Consider the following 22,826-nt stretch of genomic DNA (forward strand, 5'->3'; position numbering starts at 1 on the left):
CTCCCCATCCTCCATGTATTTGTGTCCCTAAAATGCAGCGTAAAAATCATTTCCAACACCACCATGAAGCCCACGTTCCCCCAGAAAAGTGTTTCACTAGCATACTTTTTAATACCCGAGTAAAATTGCAGGGCATTACATCCAGACCTTTGAGTTTGTGAATGGGAGGGTCCTCCAACTCCGCATGCTGTATTCGGGAGCGGGTGAAGGGCCTCCTTTAAACCATAGAGCTCCGCTCTCGGTACCTTTTGTTTTGTCAGATTCCACCCATTGACACTCTGTAAACGCCTGCCAAAGGCCCAGCATGAAAGATGAAGGTTTATCGTGGATATACTTGGGCCCTAAGAGAGGCCTGATTGCGTTGGTCGCTTCCTCGGCATGATAAAAGGGTATTCGGCTATCAAAGTCTCTATCAGTCTTACTCGTGGAAATCAGAGCAGGCTGACTTACGGGAAGATATGGTGGATGACATGGTAGTCAATGATGTTGTGGAAAAAGAATCTGCCTATCCAGCCAACATCGCGATCAACAGTAGCAAGGGCGCCACGTAAGAAAGTCCAGGACTGGCCCTCGTATCGAGGCACTGAAGGGTGAGTATGGTGGAGATAAGTGGCAGCCACTGTATCAAGTTAGCGATTTCCTGGCCAAGGCGAACACGGCAGCCTACCAATCCAGTGGTTAACCCAGAGATAGGGCACGACATAAAGGTATATCGTGGTTCTGGAACCAACCAGATTCCCGAGATGCCATAGACCAAAGGCAGTCAGGCCAAGACCTATGTCGGAAAGTACTATTGACCCAAATTCGTGAGGGCTGAAGAGTGAACTTGTAGGGTCGATATGGCTATTCTTGAACCATTTTCCGCGCTTTCGAGGAAACGTGCTTTCCGGTCCTGAGGTGATGTTGAACAGGACGTACCACGGCCAGCCGAAGATTTGCTGGACAATAATGCGAAGGAAAGTTACAATTGGCACGTCCTCGGTCAAATGTTCCAGATTTTCGACGGTTGTCCCAACTTTCGCGGCATAAGTGTCCCGACGCAATGGAACATAGTGGTGATCCCTTTCCATGTGGTTCGCATACATGTGGTGGCGACGATGCGTTGATTTCCACGAGAAGTACGGCGTAAGGAGGGCAGAATGGAGGAGCCAGCCGACAACATCGTTGACTCGTTGGTTCGGGGAGAATGCTCCGTGGCCACACTCATGAGCTAGAACCCAGAGCCCGGTGCCGACAAGGCCTTGTGTAAATCCGTAGATGGCCCAAGCAACGAAGCGGTATACAGGGCTAGGGATGCTGGGAATAAAATGGAGCGCAGCAAGAGCCAGGGCGGCGACGATTGCCAGGTCCCTAGCTACATAGTAGAAGGAGGTCGTATACGAGGATTCAAAGCAATGGGCTGGAATCGCATCCCTGAGTTCTCGAATGCCTGGATCATGTTCGGGGGGTTGGACCTGGAGACGCAGTCAGTCAGTTATTGTCGAAGATACCACTCGTCAAACCCTGCTTACATCGGTCTTTGACACAGTGACTTCCACGGCTGTACCCATCGCGGTGAGTGACACGAGTTGTGATAGAGCGCAAGGGGATTGGAAAGAATTGAAGGGTTTGAAGACTCTGTTCCCTTGGAAGTTAAGGGGTTAAGGGGATGGTTTTGGGGAAGAGAGCAACTAGACGCTCCTTATAATTGTGGCAAGAGTCTAGGCGTCATCCTTCCCCAAGTGACGGTCCTAATGACATGGTATGCGGTGATATTAAAGAAGCGGCAGGGCCGTATGAGCCATTTGCATCAGAAAAGTGCGACGTGCATTGCATTGTGAAGTACGTGCCATCCCGAAGCAGTAAAGTGCAATATTCGGCTGCGATCATGAACCTGCTTGCTGTGATCTCCGTGGTGATATCACCAGGGCCAATGTATATCATGCGGCAAGGTCGATCATGGGAGGCCCCCCAGAGTCACCAGCAGCAAAGCAACGGAGCGGGCTTCCATTTGGACCACGTTGCAGGGGCCCACGTTAATCCCCAAAGGCAGGATTTCAGAGACATGGGAATACGGAGCCGAAACTTCTGGATTCCACCCTTGTGCAGGGTCTTTCGATGCACCTTGCATTTCCCCGGCACCACGGCTTCCCGTTAAGGCATTCCGCATCGAGGCGGGATCGTAGACGACCGTGCCGCGGGCGCCAGACTCTCCGAGCAAAAAGATTTGGAAGCGGGACCCCTGGTTCAACCGTGCGGAATATATTCGATATCGCAGCTGCAAGGCCCATGGCACATATATTGGCACGTCGATACAAATGCCCAAGCAGCGGTCGTATGATTAGGGTTCGCGCGGAGATTGGCGTTCGTAACCCGATTATCGGGTCGCAGGATGCTGGCGACAATGTGGAAATTATTGACATGTCGTCCAGCTTGGACAAGATCCCCTTGTCCAGCTTTATGCGAGTGATATGCTGTGTCAACGGCTATCTTGTACAACGCGCATCCCACGTTGACCGAATGTTTTGGGTGTGGCAGAGGTTACTCCAGATGGCGTGCAACAGGACAGAGTTTCAATGGGAGCATTTGACTCCAATAATGCGCATTCTCTGCGCGTCGCTGGATCAATTTTCCCGGTTGTTTCTCGGGAGGTTCACGCTTGATCGCCTGGGCTGCAACAGGGATCAACCCGCCAGGGCCAAGGCTGGATCGTATCCGAGAGCCCAAGGGTCCTATGTATGTAGTTACGGCGGATGTATGGACCTTGCAGGGCGAACAAGTGAACTAATAAAACTGACTGCAGCAACCGGACAGGCGAAATTGGGCTAAGATATCGGCTTCTGAGGCCAATTCTGAATAGTAATCGAGATACAGCTCATGATTCCAAAGGAAATGCCGGCGGCAATTCTATTTTCCCCGCAAAGTGCTCTCAAGCTTCCACATCCACAGGCTACAACTACAGAGAAACAAACTACTTTGCGACAATGCCGGGATGAAATGATTGTCGGACAGGTGTTGCCTCGAGCTCTACCGGTGAAATGGCGCGGACATTCTTCGAGTCGAGCAAATGTGGGTATTCGCCGCGAGGAGAGGCAGACGGAAGGACGACCACTTCATCCGCGGGCTCCGTCGCCAACTGCTCATCCTTCTCCAGCAGTTTGTATCGGCGTCGCCTGACCCAGAATATACAGAAGCCCAACATGACCGCGAACAACGCAAGCGTCCCAAGGGTGATACTGAGGATCACTTTGAGGCGGCGAGAGCGGTCTGAAGAGGGCGCTTCGCTCGAAATGGGAGGGGTGAAACTATATGGGTTCGACGCTGTTAGCGTGGGCAGATTTGTTGCTGTCGATGTGACGCAGGCTTCGAGTTCCGTCAGCAGGGTAACATTGTGGTTGGTGCACGAGTTATCAACTAAGATATCGGCCGCTGCATGTTCTGTTAGTCGGCCATAATGCGCTGCGAGGGCATCGCGAAGGAATTGACACACCGTTTCGATCTTCGGGTGGACATTTCATCACCAGACAGCAGGCGACGAAGCTGTAAAACTGAGATGATGTGCACACACATACATCTTGATCCTGGGAAGGACATTCCAGTGTAAACCCGTCACCCACACAACCCTTCTAGAATAGGAAAAGTTTGTTAGAAATTCATTGCGAGATATCCCCCTGCAGCCGCGTTGGGGGAGAAAAGCACTTTGGTTGCTGAGGTCCACTCCAGGCCGCTCAAATTTCAAATGCCCGCGCACCTCAATACCTAATAAAAGCCGTGGGAAACACATACCGCACATCCAGAAAGCCCAGTCTCGTCCCATGAAAACACCACCCCGATCAAACCAACAACGGGCACGATTCCGCTCCACAGCCTCATTGTGAACTTGGAAGAGCCGGAGCCCCAAGAGCACGCACCAAAGCCATTCGGAAGGGAGAAAAGAAGAATGCGCGCAGAAACTTTTTGAGGTCGTCGTTAGTTTCCTAGCGAAGCGCATTGCTTCGAACTGTGACATTCGGGTAACTGGCTTTTATCCCTGACAGGGATTGCATACAGACATGCCTCTTCGATGCGTACCGGGGCCATCGAATTGGCCTTTGGTTGGGGCGCTCAACGTTTCGACATGCTGAATCCCCTAGGGCTCATCATATCAATGTCAGCTAGTTATGTATGTCTTGAGCGAGAAATGCGAGAAACGCCGCTGACTTCTCGCGCGAGCCTCTGAAGAGTTTCAAGCCTCGCTTTGAGACGACCTTTTCCCCCCAAACTCGATCCCTCCCCCCGGGCTCTTGGCGGCAGGGGAGCGATTTGAATCTTTGGCTGAGCGCGGGGCCCTGAACGCTCCTAGCTCCCGGTTCTCGTGAAAGAAAATTCACTAGTAGCAAAAAAAATATCCATGTTAAATCCACAGGCACATGTGCCTGAGCAGGCCTGGACTGGTTGAAAGGCCGAGTTTTGCCACGTTGGAAGGGGGCCGGAAGGCGCAGCAGAATCGCTTGTCTTGGGCTGGCACATGGAGGATGACCAGGGTATCACGGCTAGTTATCTGCCGACGTCGTCGGTATGCTGTCAAGTTAGGAGTGTAGCTCTTGGATATCCACGCCTAGGCGTCAAATACGGAGGACGGGAAATTGCTGTCGCGTCGGGATTCAAGGCTCAGCTCGATTCCACGCTTATCAAGACGTGATATCGCGCTGTCAAGAGCGAATTAAATTGGCGATTTATACATCCGGCAGACAAGTTTGCAGCCAGACACAGCAGAGCTAACCGAGACGCACATATCAGAGAAAAATTGAAAAGAAGACCACCAGGGCCAAACCAAAACCGCGATACAAGTGTCTGTCTAAAAGAGGAAAGATAGTCGCATTAATTGGCGACGGCCTCGGCGGGCGTGTCTATAGTGCACCAGCGAAGCAAAACGGCTGAGAAGTTTACATGGAAAGAATCGCGAGAGGAGAACTAATAAACACCCAAATAACTAGCCACTTGGTTGTTTATCTAACCAAAAACACCGTTTAGACATGCAGAGAAGCGCCAAAGGGGAGCACTGAGGAAAGATAGGAGGCCAAAAACGACCTTGGAATGAAACCCGGAACGGCCAAACCTGACTACCCAAACAAACCCCGTCAATCTCCAGAAAGAAATAAAGAGCACCGGGACGATGCGCATGTCGAAATTGGGGTTTCGTAGTCCATCACTGTGGCTGACGGAATCAAAATTCGTTAAAAATTCATGCTCCATTTCACATTGCCGGCCATGTCTCAGACAGGCTGAATGTCGATATCAATGATGATGTATTATAAGTGGAAAGGAAAATTAAAGAAAGGCATAGTTCATGGTTCACCACTTTTGGGGGAGACATGTTGGCGTTCGACATATTCGCTCCCTTTCCGTGACGTGCTGCGCCTCTCACCGTCATCACTCTCTTCCGTCAAGTCTGTGAGACCAAATGCACCAGCCTCCACATCATAAGATCGCATTAACCCTTCGCGGTCACTTGGGCCTTGGAAATACGCAATACTTGACGAGCTTCGACGGTGATCCATGCTTCTTCGATTTTGGAGTGATCGACGAGTTTGTAAACTGGCTATTCCGTCTGTTGGTACACCAGCCTCATCATCGGACTTCCCGTTGATCATCGAATGAGCGTCTGGATCGGTTCGAGATAAGTTCAGAAGGTACACTCCAGCAAATATGATTAGGAAACCACATAGAAGTGAGATAGTGTTGACACTATCAGTGGTGTTGAAGCCATGGAAGAGAATAAAGGACGCGCAAAGAGTGGCGGTTGTAAAAGTAACATAATATAGAGGGTTAACGCTGCATTAGAGTTAGCACGGAATCAGCCAGTTCGAAATGGGGGAAGGAGTATACGGACATCGAAGTAGAAAACTGGCTCAAAGCCTTGTTGAAATAATTCATCTGCGTGAGAATACAACACACGACAACAATGGCGAAAGCATATGTCGAGGGATGCGTGAACTGGTTACTCCCGGCTAAAGTGAGTTTTAACGCAATGCCAAAGGCTTTAACTGCCATAACAGACACGGACCCGACTGTCGAGCAAATAGATATGTAAATCATCGGGTTCTTCTTTCCGTGCAACGGCGCCACTCGATATATCATGACTGTGGAGAATATCGCGACAGCAACGCAGTAAAGCAGAAAACCTACACGCGAAAATAAGCATATGGATGGGAGACATGGTGGTCCTATACTAACCAGGCTGAATAGCATAGGCCAAAATCTCATCGACAGTCTCTATTTCTTCATCTGGCGGGGCATGAAGAACGATGATAACAGATCCAAGAAGAGACAGGGCACACCCAAGCTTTCCAAGTATTCCTAGCCTTTCATGGAGAAAGTAAGATCCAAGGACGGCACTACGACCAGTTAGCCATCGCTGTTTTCAGCAATATCCGCAGTCCTCACTCACCCAATCAGTACACTCAGGGCACCCAACGGTGTCACAAGAATGGCCGGCGCAAAGGCATAGGCGGCGAAATTAGCAACCTCCCCCACAATTACTGATTGTCAAGTCAGTACAGCTGAAACGGTTTACCCCCAGGGCTCATATGCGTACATGTAATAATGCCTCCCCACCATACTGGACTTTTAAGATACGAAAATCCTTCGCCTTCAAATCCGTGTCTTTCTGAGGCTTCTATTAACCCCTATCATATGTTAACACACGCAATAATGTGATGGAAACTGGCGAAAACAACGGGCGTACTTTTTTCGTGATAACAAAACTAGTACCTGTGTTCCTCGATAAGTCAGTGCGCAATTCCCCAGGGCAGCCGCGGAGGCAGTGGATTTAGACATACCGATTGCCATCGTCGACAGGATGGCAAGCGCCAGCCCTACATATCTACGATACCCATATTAGGTCTCTTCTTTGCCCCTATATTTCCAGGATTGGAGAAGACCATACTTGTCCGAAACCATTGTGTTGTACTCCCACGGCCCTCTCCTCCACAGGCGACGGTTGTCCTCCGCTTGTATACAAGATAGCTTCGGTCAACGACCAACGTGCCTTTTCAAGCGGCGGAAAAGGGCCTAGTGCCGATATAAAGCGCAAAGTTCCCGGACAAAAATCGAGCCAGCAATTCGTGTCGGCGGTCGAACGGTCGAGGAAAGGGTTCACGTTAATGATACAAACAGGTCGAAGCGAGTGACAGCCCAGAATAAGCGTGTAATCTAAGTGAATGTCAACGATTCAGATGCGCCGCTGGGTGGTGATTGGAGAGCAGGGGATGGGGGATGCGAGATGGAGCCGGCAGAATAGGTGGTCCAAGCTGGACTGCACAAAGTACAGCCATAGAACGGAGCTGGTATGAATACGAACAGTAGCAGAAGAACGGTAGTATCTAAAGGCTGGCTGTCACAGCAATCAGGCCAGAGTGGCGCGCAATCCAGAAGCCAGCATGGAATCCAGGAACAAGACACTCGTTCGTGAGCCGATCGTCTGTCACATCAACACCAGGCTGGCGGAGTTGTTTCAGGGAAGCACTAGTGTCGGGACGCCGCCTAGCGCCAGCATTACGTAAGTGCAAAACCCGGCCAAACACCACGTGGGGGCTGTCTATTTAGCGCGGTTTGTCTTGCGTGCTGCACCTGAAACCCAGCCAAAACCAAGCCTGAAGAATGATTACATAACTAACTAAAAAAGCTCGGCGCCAAGCATCGGGGCCACAAAGTCGGCACAACACGCACAGCACAAGGGAGCAGTGCGCAAGTGCATCGAGACCGACGGTGCATATAAAAGAGAATTTTCATATTGACGAAGTGCGGAGCACAGCTACCAACATACATGAAAAGGCTAAGGAACGATCTTCATGAAGAACCATCTCGTGCTTTCGAGTGTGGGAACGAATGACGTTAATGATACTGGCCAGAGGCTAGGTATCATATGAGCAATCCCGGAGTGAACCGCTCGCAATCCGACTCTTCAATCAGAAGTAAAGAAAATGCCTGTGCTCTGCGTATGTACGGAGGATCGAGCTTTAGCGTTGGTGTCAGCGTGCCTCGACATTTAGAGTCCACCCTTTGGCCACGCTATCGCAATATTGGGTGTTATCGAACTATGCGTATTCCTCACGTTAATCCCTTCCATCTTAGAATCGGCTAACCTGACTACTCACATTTGGCTTGCAGCAGCGAGGAGTCGAACCGTCGTTGCATTTCTCAGTCCCTGGTGCCCTTTCACCTACATCGAGTGAGCTTTACCCTTGGTAGCAAAACCTCGGAACCAAATCACAGAGGTGGATCCATACATCCACTGCCGATAAGAACACCTTCAACTTTGCCCTCATCTAGATACTTTGCGCAGCAGAGCGGATCACGTCCACTTGGACATGTCCAGACCGCATTGACAACCCCAAAGAGCGCCATGGTCGCAATCGGCAGCAGCGTGGTGAGATGCATCCTGCTAGGAACGTGAACTGTTTGACGGAGCGAGAAAGATGCAAAGGAGATGGAAGGGAATGTGGTAGGCGACGGGTCTCTATATATTACGCGCCCCAAGGTCGGACACACAGGTTGTTGATCGGAAGGGAATAGAGGAACTCTGCGTTGCACCAATACTCTAAACCAGTGCAGAAGAGATCTAGCAGGTTGCACATTCTCGTCAGAGCTAGAATTTGAAGCTCGAGACGAGAAAGTAAGAGGGAGCGCACCATATTCATGAAACGGGAAGTCGTGATAGTGGCTGCGGATTGCCTCTGAAGCTTAAGCGTCTCAGAGGCAGCGATGACCGCATCGTGTGACGGTCCATCATCTCTGGCGTAACCAACCAATCTTTTATTTATGACCGAAAAACTTCCCTCACTGCAACTCGCCACTTTCCCGGTGATCACTGGGGGTTATTTGTTTGGCGGGTGGCCGCCTCTGATCTGTCAGGGTCTTCCATATCGCATATTCTGCCACCGCATCAAGGCCTTCTTTGGTCAATTTACGTTTCTCGCTCCGCGGCTGCTCCCTGCCCCCATCGTCGTCCTGGCAAAATTCCGGTTTCTCATATTTGCGTGTCTTTTCTTTTGAAGATGCACTTCTCTCTTTTTCCTGTTGAGCCCGTTGGGCTTCCTTGACACATGCCTGAAGTGCTCGGTCTCCGGCGTGCTGGTGGTCCCCACACGCCTGGGCTTCGTTCAGTTCAGCAATGCTTGCATGAAGAGCGCGTTCAATCATTTGTTGCTGCTCGTCGTCCTCCCCCGAGTCAAGTTGTGCAAAATTTTTGGCCACATTTTTATGTGGTTGGTTTTGGCTTATGGGCTCACTTTTGTACCTATTAACAAGGCTGGAAAGCAGATGGGTTGCACTGCGTATGGCTTCACGAAAGTTATCAGGAGCAATCTTCTCAATGCCCGCGGGCTCGCTGGTGACACCCCTAGTCTCTTGGTGCGGTTCACGACGCCGTCCGGAGTCGAATAATATCCGTGAAAGCGCTTCCCATTCCTGCGCAAAAGGAGAGCGAGCAGCTTTGGATTCGAGATCCTCACCAAGAGAGTACCATCGACAAAGGGTTTCCTGTCTTTCCTCTTTGGTTGCTTGATTCAATTCGTCGTAACCTTGCTTCGTTCGGCAAGCTACAATATAGCATTCCACGCTTGTGCCCCAGATTTTCTGAACTTCCTTGTGAAGGCCACTGAGGGGATACCCTGCCAGGCCAAATATACCTAGGGATGCGTCCATTAATATGAAAACGTCATATTCAGCTGCCCACGTACCTGCACCGGGTTTGAGAATCAATCCGCCAATGCCTTTTCCGACGCCCTTCATGACTCCTCTGGCTCCTTCTTTCCGTCCGCGAAGTGGCTGGGTGACAAGTCCCGATACCCCGTCATAGATACCGTAACCAAATTCCTAGTACAGTCAGAGAAATTCGGTCAAACTCGAAACGCCGCTTTACCTTGCCAGCCGCCCTCACGCCGCTTTGGAAACCGGTAATCTTTTCCTGTTCTCTCACACTATCATCGCCGTATAGCTTCGGAGCATTGTGGAAGCCTTTTGCTACATTAAGAGCAAAGTTCATAGGCGATTTTATTCCAATTGTAACAAGCTTTGATGCTGCCCGACCTGCCCCTATTATCTCTTCTGCTGTGATTCTGGATACTTGAGATGCCGCCTCTCTACAGTGGTTCAGTAACAGACTCTGCTTTAACAAATCGGGGGGTGACACTAACCCTAACCTCGCTTTGCTCTCAGAATGTGAGATGGGGCTCTGATCCCCATTTTTTTCATCTTCAAGTGGTTCCGAAATTGGATTGTCTGCAGCCAAGTCGATAGGCCAATCGGCAGGCAAGTTAGAAGACGAAGTATCCGACCGCTTCCTACTAGAAGAGGTGGACCGTCGTGGAGTGCTACTACGAGAAGACGAACTCGAAGGGGTTGGAGAACCCGAACTTCCTTTTCGATCCGATAATAATTGGCGATGACGGAATGGAAGAGGACGTATTATTCTAGCCGGGAAATCTGCGAATTCTATCGTGAAATCCACCAAGCTCCCAAGCAGTGCTGCTCCTCCTCCGCTGATGGGATCCCCGTGGGCCAGGTTCAAGATCGTATTCTCTAGGGACGGTGCCCTATAATCGTGTTAGAGAAGCAAGCTCATTTTTAGGGATATCCCGTACAATTTGAGATCTCGCACTTCCAGAATTCCCTCGTTGATCAAAAGTGCGACTGCGAAGGCACTTAGCCGAAATCTAGTGCGCTTTACACGCCAGACAGCAGCCCTTTTGGGAGATAACATGCATCGAACAGTTTCAGGATGGAGTTGTTTGTGGAAGGATTCCACGCCTCTTTCAAGACTGGGTTCCTTTTGGACTTCCGCACCTAATAACTTCGCCCTCATCTGCATTTCTGGCTCAAGAGCCGACATAATTGCGGCAGCTAAATTATCTGCTGTGAGCTGTTTGTGGGGAATAGGGCGTGGCCCAACTCCTGCCTTCCAAACAATCGATCCCCAAAACGGTTGATCTCCAAAGAAAGGCACAATGATGGTTGGCTTGCCGCATACAATACCTGCGGCCGTGGTCCCAGCCCCGCCGTGGTGAACAACACACGACACGCGCCTAAACAACCAGTCATGAGGACAACTGCCCATCATGAAGACATCGTCAGGCATTCCGAGCTTTTCGGCGCCAATTCCACCCCAGCCGCGTGATATAAGAGCCCTCTGGCCTGTTTTTTTGATGGCATCAAATATCAGCTGCGTCATTTGGTTCGGGGAATCTATAACAATAGACCCAAACCCGATGTATATCGGAGGAGGTCCAGCTGCAAGGAATTCAGAGAGGTCGGTCGGAGGAACGTATTTTGACGCCCCCTCAAGGAAAAAAAATCCCGAGATGTCGATATTAGGTCCCCAATCGCTGGGCTTGGGAAGAAGAGTAGGGGACCTATTTGCGTTGGTAAAGGTGGCCTGGCAAATATTATGCGCGGTTAAACACTTACCAGCAATATGTATAGGGTACTTTTAAACGCGGTATCATACCGGGAGCCCACATTACACTTATCGGCTCTAAACCCAAGCTTCTTTCCCGAAACCGGTTTATGATATCTCCCAACCCTTGCCAAGTCAGCATTTCCATTAAAGCGTACGAAACAAAATTGGCTACACCCTTTTCCGCATTGGAGAACTGAATATTGACAAGGGGGTGTGGAAAGGCCTGCGTTGGAGACCACGGCATTCTATCCAAGTCAGGCTTCTACTCCGTGTAACAAGAAGGGTAGATGGACATACGTGAACATCAGATGAAGGGGAATCCCAAGCTTCTCCGCACAATGGATGTGGGCGAAGCTAGGAGGGTTCGCGATGATCGCATCCGCAACAAACGGCTCTTGGTCGCCCATACATCTGGTGAGTGAATCGAGGTCTGCGATAGGTGTCCCGGTCCCATCTCCGGCTTCAAAGCAAGATCGCCAGCAACCCGATATTATTTCGGCTATATCGTTTCGCCGCCTTCCCACGTCCCCATTCCGCAGAGAGTCGAAACCTGGCATCAAGCCTGGGTTTTTTACCATAAATGCCATGAGCTGCGCTGGGTCTACCCCGATACTGAAAAATTCAAGATTGTGGTCTTCGACAAAACTTTTGAAAACCGGATGGGTCGCAATGCGCACGCGGTGTCCACATTGTGTTTTCAGCAGCTGCCCAAGCGCCACAAACGGTTGCACGTCGCCTCTGGAACCAACAATTTGTATCACAATATTCATTCGGGGGATGGGAGCTTCGGCTGCTCCCAGAAGAGAGCTAGGAATAGACGGTCGTTGCTCGAGGACGTCTTCTGGGGGGTGGAGGGTAGGAGCAAGCATGCTGGAAAGCCTTCGCCCCTTTTCCTTGATATTGATATCAACTCGTCCATCGTCTATAACCGAGGTGAGTACCCTCGCAAATACGGCCGCTCACCAAAGCTAGCATGAAACGTACCTGCGACCCGGGCATTTGTTCCAAACCCCCGATGATGGATGTCCATTTCTCCATATTTGTCGCTATAGTAGGGAGGAGGAACATCTTCATCCAGGGGGCTGAATGGCCGGGCCTCTGCAGCGTCCGGCCGCAGACCAGAACTCTCCGGAAACGAGGACATATTTTCGGACAAGGTGCCTTAATGGCAAGACGGATAGAGGCACCAGTCCTAAATTGATGAGGCGGAAACACGGTGATCAATCGCCCTCATCTGAAGTAGTCAACACCTCGACACCTGCTATGGCGTACATGCTCCACGAGAGATCAAAAGGAACAAATGACTGGTATTGAGGCTGCGGCTTCTTACACTAGAGTCGTCTTGGGTTCCTCACCCTTAGGGTTGGATGTAGTGCCTCCAGGGTCCAGGTGTAGCCAGTTCAGTCAACTCGCCTCGTGATGTCATGTTTTAAGTTCCCTCCCATGCCCAAGATTCTGGCAGAAAACGGCGAACGCATTGATTGACAAGACATCACTGTCTGATGGATATTTATATCCATACAATGTACTCGATACGAATTCACTATTATCCTACGAGACACGGGTTCTTTCCAAGCCATATTCCCCGAACCGTGACAATTAACTATTAATCTAGCCGCGGCGCGAAGCACTGACTATCAATGTATATACGCATATGCAAGATCAACCGAGATGGAAAAGCCAGTTAATATGGAACTAGTCGACTGATCATAAACTCGCTTTCCCTCGAGATTCAAACGGCAGGCAGATAACCAAAATCCCTGCTGCAATGAACAATGCACCGCTGACGTACACTGGCGCGGCGGTCTCTAGATTTGCAAACATCGCAATTATGGGCGCCATGATTCCGAACACGCGATTTGCAGCCGCAGTCAGCGCGTTCCCCGTCCCGCGGTCTTTGGTTGGAAAGATTTCCGGTGTATAGGCATATAATACGGCATACATGATATTACTCATGAAGTTATACGCGCAATTCCAGCCCAGCAGGGAATTTGATGTCACTGCCGTTGTCGAAGCAAACAAGAACACGCCAGTCAACACCGTAGAGATGGATAGCGTCCCCTTGCGTCCAAACTTTGGCAGCTCCACCAATGCTCCGCCCAGAAGGCACCCCGGAATGCCTAATACAGCAATGATCAGTGAGTTCCGATATGTTATATACGTCGAGCTGTCGCCAAAATCAGCGCCGCGGGTAGCTTGGATGTATGGTAGGAAGGCATTATAAAGCGGAAATCCAAGGCCAATGAAGGCCCAGACAACGATAATCAACGATGTGGAGAATGCGAGACGTTTGGTCGCGAAGAGGCCATGAACGTGACTGAAATCGAATTTCTCTAGGTTTCGATGTATGGCCCTCGAGGCGCCGGCGCCTCGGAGGGGCCCAAGGGTTTCAAGATGTTCTAGCGTAAGCCATGAAGTTGTCCTGTTGCGCCTGGCAACCTCATGGATCACGCGAACGGCTTCTTCGTCCTTTCCGCGGCCCATCAGGAATTTTGGGGACTCGAAGATTGTGAAGCACGCGAAGCGCAAGAAGAACATCACCATTGCTAGGCCACCGACTGTGATCATGAAGTAGCGCCACCCCATGTTGTTCGAACGCGTGCAAGTGGTATTCTCCTCACAAGTCAAATTCCCAAGCAGCGGCCACGCGATCAAGTTTGCTACAACTTGAGCGAATGCCCAGTCGATCGATAGAATTGTCAGCAAATATTGGTGCGAGCCGGGGAGGAATTCAAGGAAAATGGCTGAATCAACGGGAAGATTTCCACCGACGCCGACGGACCACAATGCCGCAAAACTCGCAATGGCAGCGAAATTAGGAGAACCAGCAGCAACGAGGCCGAAGATCGCAGTTATTCCAATGGTCAGATTGAACGCCCACCGTCTGCCATATATATCACATCCGAATCCCCAAAATACGGCACCCACCAATAGTCCAATATTTTGAGCGAGTGTCAGATACGGGGCCCGGGAAGGGTTAAACTCATTTTTCACAGGCGTAAAGATTAACGAGGTCACAATCGGCCACAGATTATCGCTTGCCCAGCCAAATCCGATCACGACAAACAACTGCCACTGGTATCGACCCATTCCGATGTCCTGCATTGCCTTGTTGAGCAGGCGAGCCTTCGCCTCGTAGATTGGGTCGATACTGCCCTCCAGTAAGGCCAGAGCGGAATCGCCGTCGGAAGGGGACTCTGGTAGCTCGGCCTCTGTGCTTTGCCTCGCTTTAGGGTCATCTTGACGATTGACGTCGGCCATTGCGAGCTGTGCCGCTTTTCTTCGGAGTGGTACCTGATATCCACGTTGGCAGGCGGTTGATGGGCTAGTAAAGATGAGTGACAAATGGGGATCTGCTGGTTTACTCGAATAAAGGAAGGAAAGAGGTATAAATAAATGGACTGAATCTCAGCTCTGAGCCTGGCAGATTTGTGATCAACCCAGCAGAAAGAAAAGTCTGAGAGAGTGAAGAGATCAGGAACCAGAAGCGGGCGGGGGTGCCAAAGCTGCTGAGATCTTTCAATCGAGACTTGCAGCCGCCATCCACTTCGTATCGTATCAACCAAAGAGCGGCGTGATTGCAAACCCCCCCACAGAATTGGATCCAGACAAGCTTGCAATGGACCAAGGTCAAACCGAGATCTCCTGCTCTGGAGGCATTGGTCTGGTTCTGATGACTATTCAGACTCGATAATCCCTTTCCTCGAATACTACAAGAGAAGGCGAAGGGCCGCTGTTCTCGCGAGAATCGAAGGAGCTGTTTTCGGATGCGGTACACATGATGTCATGCCAAGGCACTACCGCAATAGAGTTTGGACGGTCTAGACCCAGTTTGCTTTGTTTGCAGTGTTTGTTCTGATTGCATTATTTGGCTTGTTTGCTTGGATGACTGCTTAGGTAAATTGCAAATTCGGGTTGTTCATTCTTCATATCATAAAAATACATACATGCGCTGGTAGGTATAAGGTATCATAAGTACTAAATGAAATCACAGGAATGCAACTGGGTAATACAATTTGCAAGAAAAAGGAGTCAAGCTTTAGATGTTGCCTCCGGCGGAATGGTGCAAACCCTCGCGAGCCTTTGTATCCTTTGAGAATTGGCCGCTGTGCATTTCCTGTTCGCCCTGTCGCTTGATATTCTCATTTTTTCGCAAGCCTTCGTGATCGTTGGTTGCCTTGTCGATGGCTGCACCTGTCGCTCCACGGATCTTTTCGCCCATGCCCTGAGAACGAAGTGTCAGCAAAGAACCTTGTTGTGAGAAGCAAGTTTCAGGGTATTAACTTACGTGGATGCCTGCTGCAACGCTTTTCAGCGCACCGCCGGCGCCGCCAGACTTGCCGGCTGATGTTCCAGCAGTTGTTCCGGTTGTTCCGGTTGTGCCAGCTGCACCCGTTGTCCCGGTAGTACGATGAGCTCCCGTGGTGCTATCAATGGTTGGATCAACTTTGTTGGCCATGCCGGATCCGTGGGGTCCGTGGTTGCCACCGGTGGCATGAGTAGTTCGCCCCGTGTCGCTATCAACGCGCGGATCGAGCTTGTTGCCCAGGCTGGAGCCATGGGGACCAGTTGTGCCATGGCCGACAGTCCCTCCAGTCGCACCAAAAGCGCTGCCGGTGGTGCCGTGGTGCGCGGTGTGCCCAGCAGTGTGAGAATATCCAGTATTGCTGCCAGAAGTTGGGTCAAGCTTGTTGGCTAATCCGGAGGTGTGGTGGCCGGTATTACCGCCGGTAGCGTGGGTGGTGCGGCCGGTGTCGCTATCAACACGGGGGTCGATTTTGTTTCCGAGACTAGAGCTATGAGGTCCGACGCCGTAACCAGTAGTGGCGCCTGTACCGCCATAGGGCGCCGCCGGAGGTGCTGTGTTGAGTAGTGCCAGCTGTGCGAGATCGCCCCGGTGTCACTGTCCACAGTTGGGTCGAGCTTGTTGAGCATGCTCGAGTTGTGAGGGCCAGCATTACCGCCGGTAGCGTGGGTGGTGCGGCCAGTATCGCTATCGACACGCGGGTCTAGCTTGTTTCCCATGTTGGAGGAGTGTGGACCCCCAGTGTGGCCGGCCATTCCAGTTCTCGCGCCCGTGGTGCTGTCGACGGTGGGATCAAGCTTGTTTCCGGTCACTGACGAGTGAGGACCGCCAGTAGCTGTTGGGAGATTGCCGTATTGACCGCCCTGCGTAGGGTCATTGCTCAAGGGGTTAAGGCCTCCGGTGTTGTTGTAGCTCATGGTTGCAGATAGTTCAAAAGTATATAATAAGTTGTGTATGCGTTCCAAGTCAGTAAGTGGGATCAATTGAGTTTGTAGAATGTAGAGTTGTGTCTAAGTAAAAGAACCCCGAGAAGCTAGATATTTGAGCTTCTTATATACCCTTCGAGCCCCCATTGAAGTCAGTAAGACCGCCAAACCGGTTTGGCTGTTCGCCATCAACGGCAGAGTGGAATGAATGCAATGATTGCTGGGTGACGTCACCGGGGCGTCCCCTGAAATAGAAACACCAACTCCATCATCAACGCTTGGCATCAGGAGCAGAGAAAACTGGAAACCCTGCGACTGGATACGTAGATGGAGGCTAGATCCGTCAAGGATCATCTGGAATACCCCTCGATACACGTACGCGAAAAGCTTGATTCGGCTCTTGATTGGCAATCAGAAAGCTCACGACGTCATGAGCCCCTCTATCACTGAGCGCGACCTCATTCAGGGGGATCGAAGGAGCTCACCTGGTTCCGGCTATGGCGCCGTGAATTTGGAACACTGGTAGTAGGATTGCGACAAGGCACAGGTAAGTTGTGGATAATGATGATGTGGTTGTGCCTTGCCCTATTGCTCAGGTTTGCTTGACCACCATGGCACTCAGCGTCATCTGCTGAGACCCAACATGTATAGGAAAATTACGGCAAGGAAACACGCTGTTAAGAGCTCATAGACTTGGAACCAAGTGCCCAGGGCTGGGAGGCAGCTCGCCAATATCCCAAGCGGCCATCTTCGTGCCCAGCTCAAATTCAATGATGCCCCCATCTTTGATATCATCATGGCCTACCCAGCTCTTATCCCACTGTCGCCCATTGACTTTGACGCTTTGCACGTAATAGCTCTGGTCGCTTAGATTTGTAGCGGTGATGGTTAAAGTCGCATTCTCGCCAACCGAAACGCTTATGTTGCTAAACCAGGGACTCGAAAGAAGGTATATAGGCTGTGTGACAACAGGATATAACCCAAGAAAATTCCAAATAAGCCATGAATCTAAGGCGCCTCCATCACTGTTCCCTAAGTGTAGGTCAGTTAACCGTGCTAATCTAACACCCGATTGGAGCTATTACCAGGGAGGCCTGAAGCGTGTGTCCCATAGTATGTGTCGATGATTTCCCGCGTCCGTTGGACAGTTTTGGCTTGTTTACCCTGGAAATAGTTGTATAGGAAGGGAGTGGAAAAGCTTGGTTCATTTCCCGGGTTAAAGAGGGTTGTTCCTGGTGATTAATAAGACCTTAGCCGCAACATCTTATCTCTAGGGTTATGGACCAGGCCCTTACCGATCCCGTTGGCTCCGCCGGAACCGACACCTGTGGATTTTAGGCCGGGAGTGAACATTGTGTCTAGTCTTCTCTCAGCCATATCCGGTCCTCCCATTAGCGAGATCAAAGTTTCCATGTCAAAAGGGATAGACCAAGAATATTCAATTGGCAGCGCTTCGTAGCAGTGAGAGGTCCATTCACATTCTCCGCAGTCCAGTGGATCGAACCCGGCAGCTACAGTGCCATTTTCCCAGGTCGGTGCAAGATAGCCACTAAAGTTAAGCCGTGCAATATCGCGATGCCAGATCTTTTGCCATCCCGCACTTCGATTGCGGTACTTTTGGAAATCATTGGGGGCCAATTCCTTGGCAACTTGACTCAAAGCAAAGTCGTTGAGCGCGTACTCGACAGTACGGCTAATTGCTCGGCCAAATTTGGGCGTGATATGTCCATATTTAAGCCAATCAGGTAGCGCACCACGTCCTTCTTTTGTCGAACCGGAGGGATCGGCGACATCGAAATTATTGTACGGCTCAGTCTCCGCGTCGGTTTTCATCGCCAAATAACCGTCCGTCCAGTTTATACCGGCTCGGAGGCCTTTAACATAGGCATCGGCTAGGACATTATCTGCGTTGCTTCCGCCCTGAACCTAGTTTATCATCAGCTATTTCAGAGACTCTGCGAGTATATGCCTTACCCTTCCGTTAGAATTTCCACTCCTACCATCTGGCATAAATCGTTCAAATCTCCAAATATCAATTAAGGAACGAATGATCTCGGTAGCTCTTTTTGGCTCTAAAAGCAAGTAAAGGCTGTTAAGACACCTGAACGTATCCCAAATAGCATAATAATCATCGTAGTATGGCTCCTGCGATTCCCAATGTGGGTTTTCGCCTGTACGATTGCTTGGGGTAAGATGAGAACGATATAGAGCAGAATATAGCATTGTTGTCCGAGTCAAGTTGCTTTTATCGGGCACGGTAATCCTGCCGAGTACTTCCTCGTTCCATCGCTCCTTTGCGGCGCTGGTGGTGTCATTGAGTTTCCAGGAAGGAATCTCTTTTATGAACTCACACGCCTTCTCCGTTGAAATAAACGATACACCTACCTTTGACCTAACTTTTGTGATGTTGTGCGGAAACTCAAATAGAACTCCAATTCTATGAGCATAATTATAACCTTCCCGTCCACCCTTGATAGTTTGTTGCTCAGAAAAAGAGACTTCAACGGGGATATCATAGTAAGGGTCAGTATAAGGCGCTTTCCATAGCCTGCTTAGCACAGGTTCGGTGTCAAAAATCCCACACATGAAGAGTTGATAATTAGGCCCTACTAGATGTTAACTTGAAACGGGCCGACTCTTTGCCTGGAAACTCGCCTTTATTCCATCCACCTCTCCAGATTCCATGGCCTGTATAAATCCGGCCATTTTCCTCTAGCTGCAGCTTTCCATTACTATAGAACTGGTTGGCATGCACTTCCCCGTGCGCTGGGAGGTAATGGCTAACATCAACGAGGGCATATTTTTTCCCGGAGTCCGGATACGTATACTCAAGGATGCCGGCATGATCTGAAGCAGACATCTCTACAGTCACACCGTTTTGCAAATGTGTTCTATAATATCCAACGGAAGCGGAGTCTCTGCCAATTCGGCGCTGCATGTACGTTTTGTTATCAGCAAGGCTGACCCCATCAAGTGAGGTCAAAGGCATTTGCGATATAACTCCTAAAGTTGATATTTGTCAATTGAGATTCGAACTCGACTCCATCTGGTGGGAATACCGTATTTTGGGGCCCCTCCCGTTCCACTGACGTGCAACATAGAGATCGCGGTGACATTTCCATTTGGCGAGTATCCTGCATTCACATCCACTGGCGAAAACTGATCCAGGTCATGGCTTCACAGCTACCGTTAGACTTTGATCATTAAACCGAAATATACGCATATGCTGGACGCACACAGCAGTATCAATTCCAACCTTCACAACCCCGAAGGGAAGGCTGGGTTTGGGGAATTAGTAATTATTGGATACTCGGCAAAGAATACCCCTTACGATGCTCCAGGGAAGACATTTCCCCCGTTGAAGGAAGTGCCGGCAACACTGCCTTCAGTCCCGATGAAAGGATCAACGTATTGTGTCAAGTCTTCAGATGTTGCTGCTGTCGGCTGACGAAGATGCGCCAAGGCCCGAAGTAGAGACAAGCTTAAAACGCCAAGCATTCCGCTCAACTTTATTTCTTCAACACGAAACGAACAATTGGGATTTGGAGGAACTCTTGGAGTCGGTTTCTTTATCATGTAGGATTGGTATGCTGTACTTTGAGCGTGAAATTCTTAGTTTTAATATTACTTGACCGCAGCTCCTAGGGATGCCGTGTCACCCACAGCCTTGGGGATCAGCGTGAGTGTTACCAGCCAACTTGCGATTCACCCTCAACCTGACATGACTAAATGATGCAAGAGAGGGAATACGGCGTCGGAAATGGATTTATCCCAAATGAGGACAGATTTTGCTACAACAAAGCGACGACGATATATTGTACGACCGAAATACGAGTAGGGGTAGGTTATCTCGTGGGATGCATCAACAAGGGATTTTGCCCTGTAGCCTATCCTGATTCCTCGGGCCACAAACTGGGGAGTGAAGGGTCAATTAACGTGCAAAGCCAAGGTCTAGACGGTTGTCCAAAGAGCGGCACACAGTAGAGCCGTCTGCGTCTCCCAGATATACCCCATTTGACAATCATTGAAAAGCGCTCGTCCCCCATTAGCAGGAGCTTGATTTTGTCCATGGTTGCTTGGGGGGTGTGGTATAGGTGACCTGTAATATAGTCTCCAGAGTCACATAGTCTTGGCGAAATGTGAGACATGTCATAGATGCTGGCATTTGTTAGCGGCGTCGAGAGTATGAAGTAATCCCCATAGAGGTTTAGAAGGCTGTCAGACAGCTCTTTGATGATCTGGTCTGCCAGCTGAGAAATATCATCTCCATTTTCGGCACATTCCACATAATCTTTGAAAGTTATCCAGTCTTGAAACTCATTTTCAGCTAAAACACCTGTTCCTTCCACAAGGGACGTCGTCGTTTTGCCGGGAGTTGACGAAGCTGTATCACTTGCCTGGGAAGAAGTGGAGTGTGAACTGCTAGAAGGCTGAATCGAACTGGGTAGCCCCTCGAGGCCGCGATTGTTCGGGCAATGGGGGAGGTTTAGTGAGCGCGGCTTCGCTTGCATTGTCTTCTCACACTCCATTTCTTCAAATGTGATGTACTCAAGAATTTCCGTCACATTGATGATCGAAGCAACTGCCAAACTTCGATCTCCCGGCTTTACTGTGTGTAATCGGTTGATTAGGGCGAGATAAATGACTTCATTCCCATTTTCGTCAATTTCATTGATGAAATCGGATATATTTCCCTCACTATGCTTGATGTTAAGGGACGATGGCGCGGTATCTTTTATTGCCGAAAATGCCCAGACATCCTCTGAGTTATAGATGACAGGAGTCCCTCTTGGCTTCGCATTGAAAACATAAAAGGCATTGAACTGATCCAAGGCGCTAACCAGCTCTCCCTCGTTGGCGAACGGCGGCCGCGTTCTTCGTATAGGAGACGTAAAGGCAGGTATCCTCCTAGGGCTCGAACCATACTTGGCTTGCGCATTCCCCGGGGGAATGGTAAAGGAGTTTCGTAGGTTCCCGATAGCCTTTACCCTTTTCAAAGACGACGGGACCATTGCCGCCGCGCCGTCGGAAGTCCGAATTTGCAAGGTAGAAGGAGTAGTTACCGTGTAAGAAGAACAACTCGGAAAATTATACAAGCAGCCATCCCTCGAGGCTACTACCGGGGGAGTCTCCTGCCCTTGTAAGCGAAGGGGTTGAACAGCTAATGAGCTGCGCTGTTGTTCGGAGATTAATAAATTAGACAGGGGAGTCTTACATCTCCAATAGCTACCCACAGCATCATGAAGCTGAGGTATCGGATTATTGGAGACCACAGTGTTCAAAGAAAGATTGCTTCTACTGATGTCAGTAGGGAACTGGGACAATGATACCAAGGAGAAAACTCCTAGGGAATCCGGATAGGGCGATCGTGGGCTCGAATTCTTTCGCAGAATGTCAACAAGCTGTGATGATTGTTTCGCTTTAAGGTATTGGAGCCTCAGTGCTTTAACTAACAATATGACCCAAGATGGCCACCGTCTTCCTCGGTGCCATCGGCGTCGACTTCGAGGGCCATTCGGGACCTGCTCCATGATTAAAACGTCCCGGTAAGATCCTAAGAAGCAAAACCACTAACCAATGTGGGATCACAATAACAATAGCTGCTGAGTAGGAAACTACTGAGTGCTAGGTGGTAAAAAGGATCTAGCAAGCTAGAAAGCCCCAGGCTGTTAAACATATCTCTCTGTGGTGAATCCATCGGCCATGTATATGGAGACTGATATTAAGAAGAGCCATAGTAGATTCTCAAGATGTATAATCCCACAATAGCTATCGTGATTGGAATCATCCCTGGGAATTCAACAGCATAATCCATAGTTATGAATGAGCCCTCTGCCAAACATGACAGAGAGAAGCACAAATACAGCACCATTCACAAAATGCCAGAATGTAAACATCCATTTTACCAGACTGTTTTGAAGCCGTAGTTCACTCAAGTGCTCATATTGGAGTAAGTTAGAACAGCTTCAGATTGTGAAGTCGTTGTCCACAAAATACACATCACGTGATGCACCAGCAAATGGGCATTTTTTCCCTGAACTTCCCGAACGTGCTGAGTCCTCGGCGAAGACGACCTTCAAAATCTCGACCGTCTCACCCGCAATTGACAGCTTGGTCGCGCACCCTGGGTTCATTCTTCGCATCGTCCGCGGTCGCCAGTTCTGCGGTTATTTTA

At 50.0% G+C, this 22,826-nt stretch overlaps 9 protein-coding genes across 9 annotated transcripts; 1 reads left to right on the top strand and 8 right to left on the bottom strand.

Moving 5' to 3' along the window:
• Positions 1-135: 135 nt before the first annotated feature.
• UREG_02885 (uncharacterized protein) lies at positions 136-1,550 on the bottom strand (the record flags this gene model as incomplete). Its single annotated transcript, XM_002543323.1, has 4 exons — positions 136-397; positions 451-619; positions 668-1,454; positions 1,512-1,550. The coding sequence occupies 4 exons, from the start codon at positions 1,548-1,550 to the stop codon at positions 136-138; spliced, it is 1,257 nt and encodes a 418-aa protein (XP_002543369.1).
• A 317-nt stretch (positions 1,551-1,867) lies between these two features.
• UREG_02886 (uncharacterized protein) lies at positions 1,868-2,762 on the top strand (the record flags this gene model as incomplete). Its single annotated transcript, XM_002543324.1, has 3 exons — positions 1,868-2,014; positions 2,089-2,508; positions 2,724-2,762. The coding sequence occupies 3 exons, from the start codon at positions 1,868-1,870 to the stop codon at positions 2,760-2,762; spliced, it is 606 nt and encodes a 201-aa protein (XP_002543370.1).
• A 188-nt stretch (positions 2,763-2,950) lies between these two features.
• Positions 2,951-3,492, bottom strand: UREG_02887 (uncharacterized protein; the record flags this gene model as incomplete). The annotated part of the gene is made up of 2 exons (XM_002543325.1): positions 2,951-3,284; positions 3,470-3,492. The coding sequence occupies 2 exons, from the start codon at positions 3,490-3,492 to the stop codon at positions 2,951-2,953; spliced, it is 357 nt and encodes a 118-aa protein (XP_002543371.1).
• Positions 3,493-5,306: 1,814 nt separating this feature from the next.
• Positions 5,307-6,921, bottom strand: UREG_02888 (uncharacterized protein; the record flags this gene model as incomplete). The annotated part of the gene is made up of 7 exons (XM_002543326.1): positions 5,307-5,793; positions 5,852-6,143; positions 6,196-6,356; positions 6,410-6,500; positions 6,667-6,732; positions 6,801-6,844; positions 6,908-6,921. 7 exons carry the CDS (start codon positions 6,919-6,921, stop codon positions 5,307-5,309), a joined length of 1,155 nt encoding a protein of 384 aa, XP_002543372.1.
• A 1,878-nt stretch (positions 6,922-8,799) lies between these two features.
• Positions 8,800-12,563, bottom strand: UREG_02889 (CHIP6 protein; the record flags this gene model as incomplete). Its single annotated transcript, XM_002543327.1, has 7 exons — positions 8,800-9,650; positions 9,702-9,837; positions 9,884-10,556; positions 10,605-11,372; positions 11,468-11,542; positions 11,717-12,341; positions 12,404-12,563. 7 exons carry the CDS (start codon positions 12,561-12,563, stop codon positions 8,800-8,802), a joined length of 3,288 nt encoding a protein of 1,095 aa, XP_002543373.1.
• Positions 12,564-13,126: 563 nt separating this feature from the next.
• On the bottom strand, positions 13,127-14,680 carry UREG_02890 (uncharacterized protein; the record flags this gene model as incomplete). The annotated part of the gene is made up of 1 exon (XM_002543328.1): positions 13,127-14,680. The coding sequence occupies one exon, from the start codon at positions 14,678-14,680 to the stop codon at positions 13,127-13,129; it is 1,554 nt and encodes a 517-aa protein (XP_002543374.1).
• A 778-nt stretch (positions 14,681-15,458) lies between these two features.
• Positions 15,459-16,642, bottom strand: UREG_02891 (uncharacterized protein; the record flags this gene model as incomplete). Its single annotated transcript, XM_002543329.1, has 3 exons — positions 15,459-15,644; positions 15,708-16,279; positions 16,381-16,642. 3 exons carry the CDS (start codon positions 16,640-16,642, stop codon positions 15,459-15,461), a joined length of 1,020 nt encoding a protein of 339 aa, XP_002543375.1.
• Positions 16,643-17,336: 694 nt separating this feature from the next.
• On the bottom strand, positions 17,337-19,237 carry UREG_02892 (uncharacterized protein; the record flags this gene model as incomplete). The annotated part of the gene is made up of 4 exons (XM_002543330.1): positions 17,337-17,683; positions 17,737-17,883; positions 17,947-18,577; positions 18,626-19,237. The coding sequence occupies 4 exons, from the start codon at positions 19,235-19,237 to the stop codon at positions 17,337-17,339; spliced, it is 1,737 nt and encodes a 578-aa protein (XP_002543376.1).
• A 1,301-nt stretch (positions 19,238-20,538) lies between these two features.
• UREG_02893 (uncharacterized protein) lies at positions 20,539-22,166 on the bottom strand (the record flags this gene model as incomplete). The annotated part of the gene is made up of 2 exons (XM_002543331.1): positions 20,539-22,070; positions 22,106-22,166. The coding sequence occupies 2 exons, from the start codon at positions 22,164-22,166 to the stop codon at positions 20,539-20,541; spliced, it is 1,593 nt and encodes a 530-aa protein (XP_002543377.1).
• Between the last annotated feature and the right edge of the window lie 660 nt (positions 22,167-22,826).

This window comes from Uncinocarpus reesii, genomic scaffold (genome assembly GCF_000003515.1).
Source record: "Uncinocarpus reesii 1704 scaffold_1 genomic scaffold, whole genome shotgun sequence".
In the NCBI taxonomy this organism is placed as follows: domain Eukaryota; kingdom Fungi; phylum Ascomycota; class Eurotiomycetes; order Onygenales; family Onygenaceae; genus Uncinocarpus; species Uncinocarpus reesii.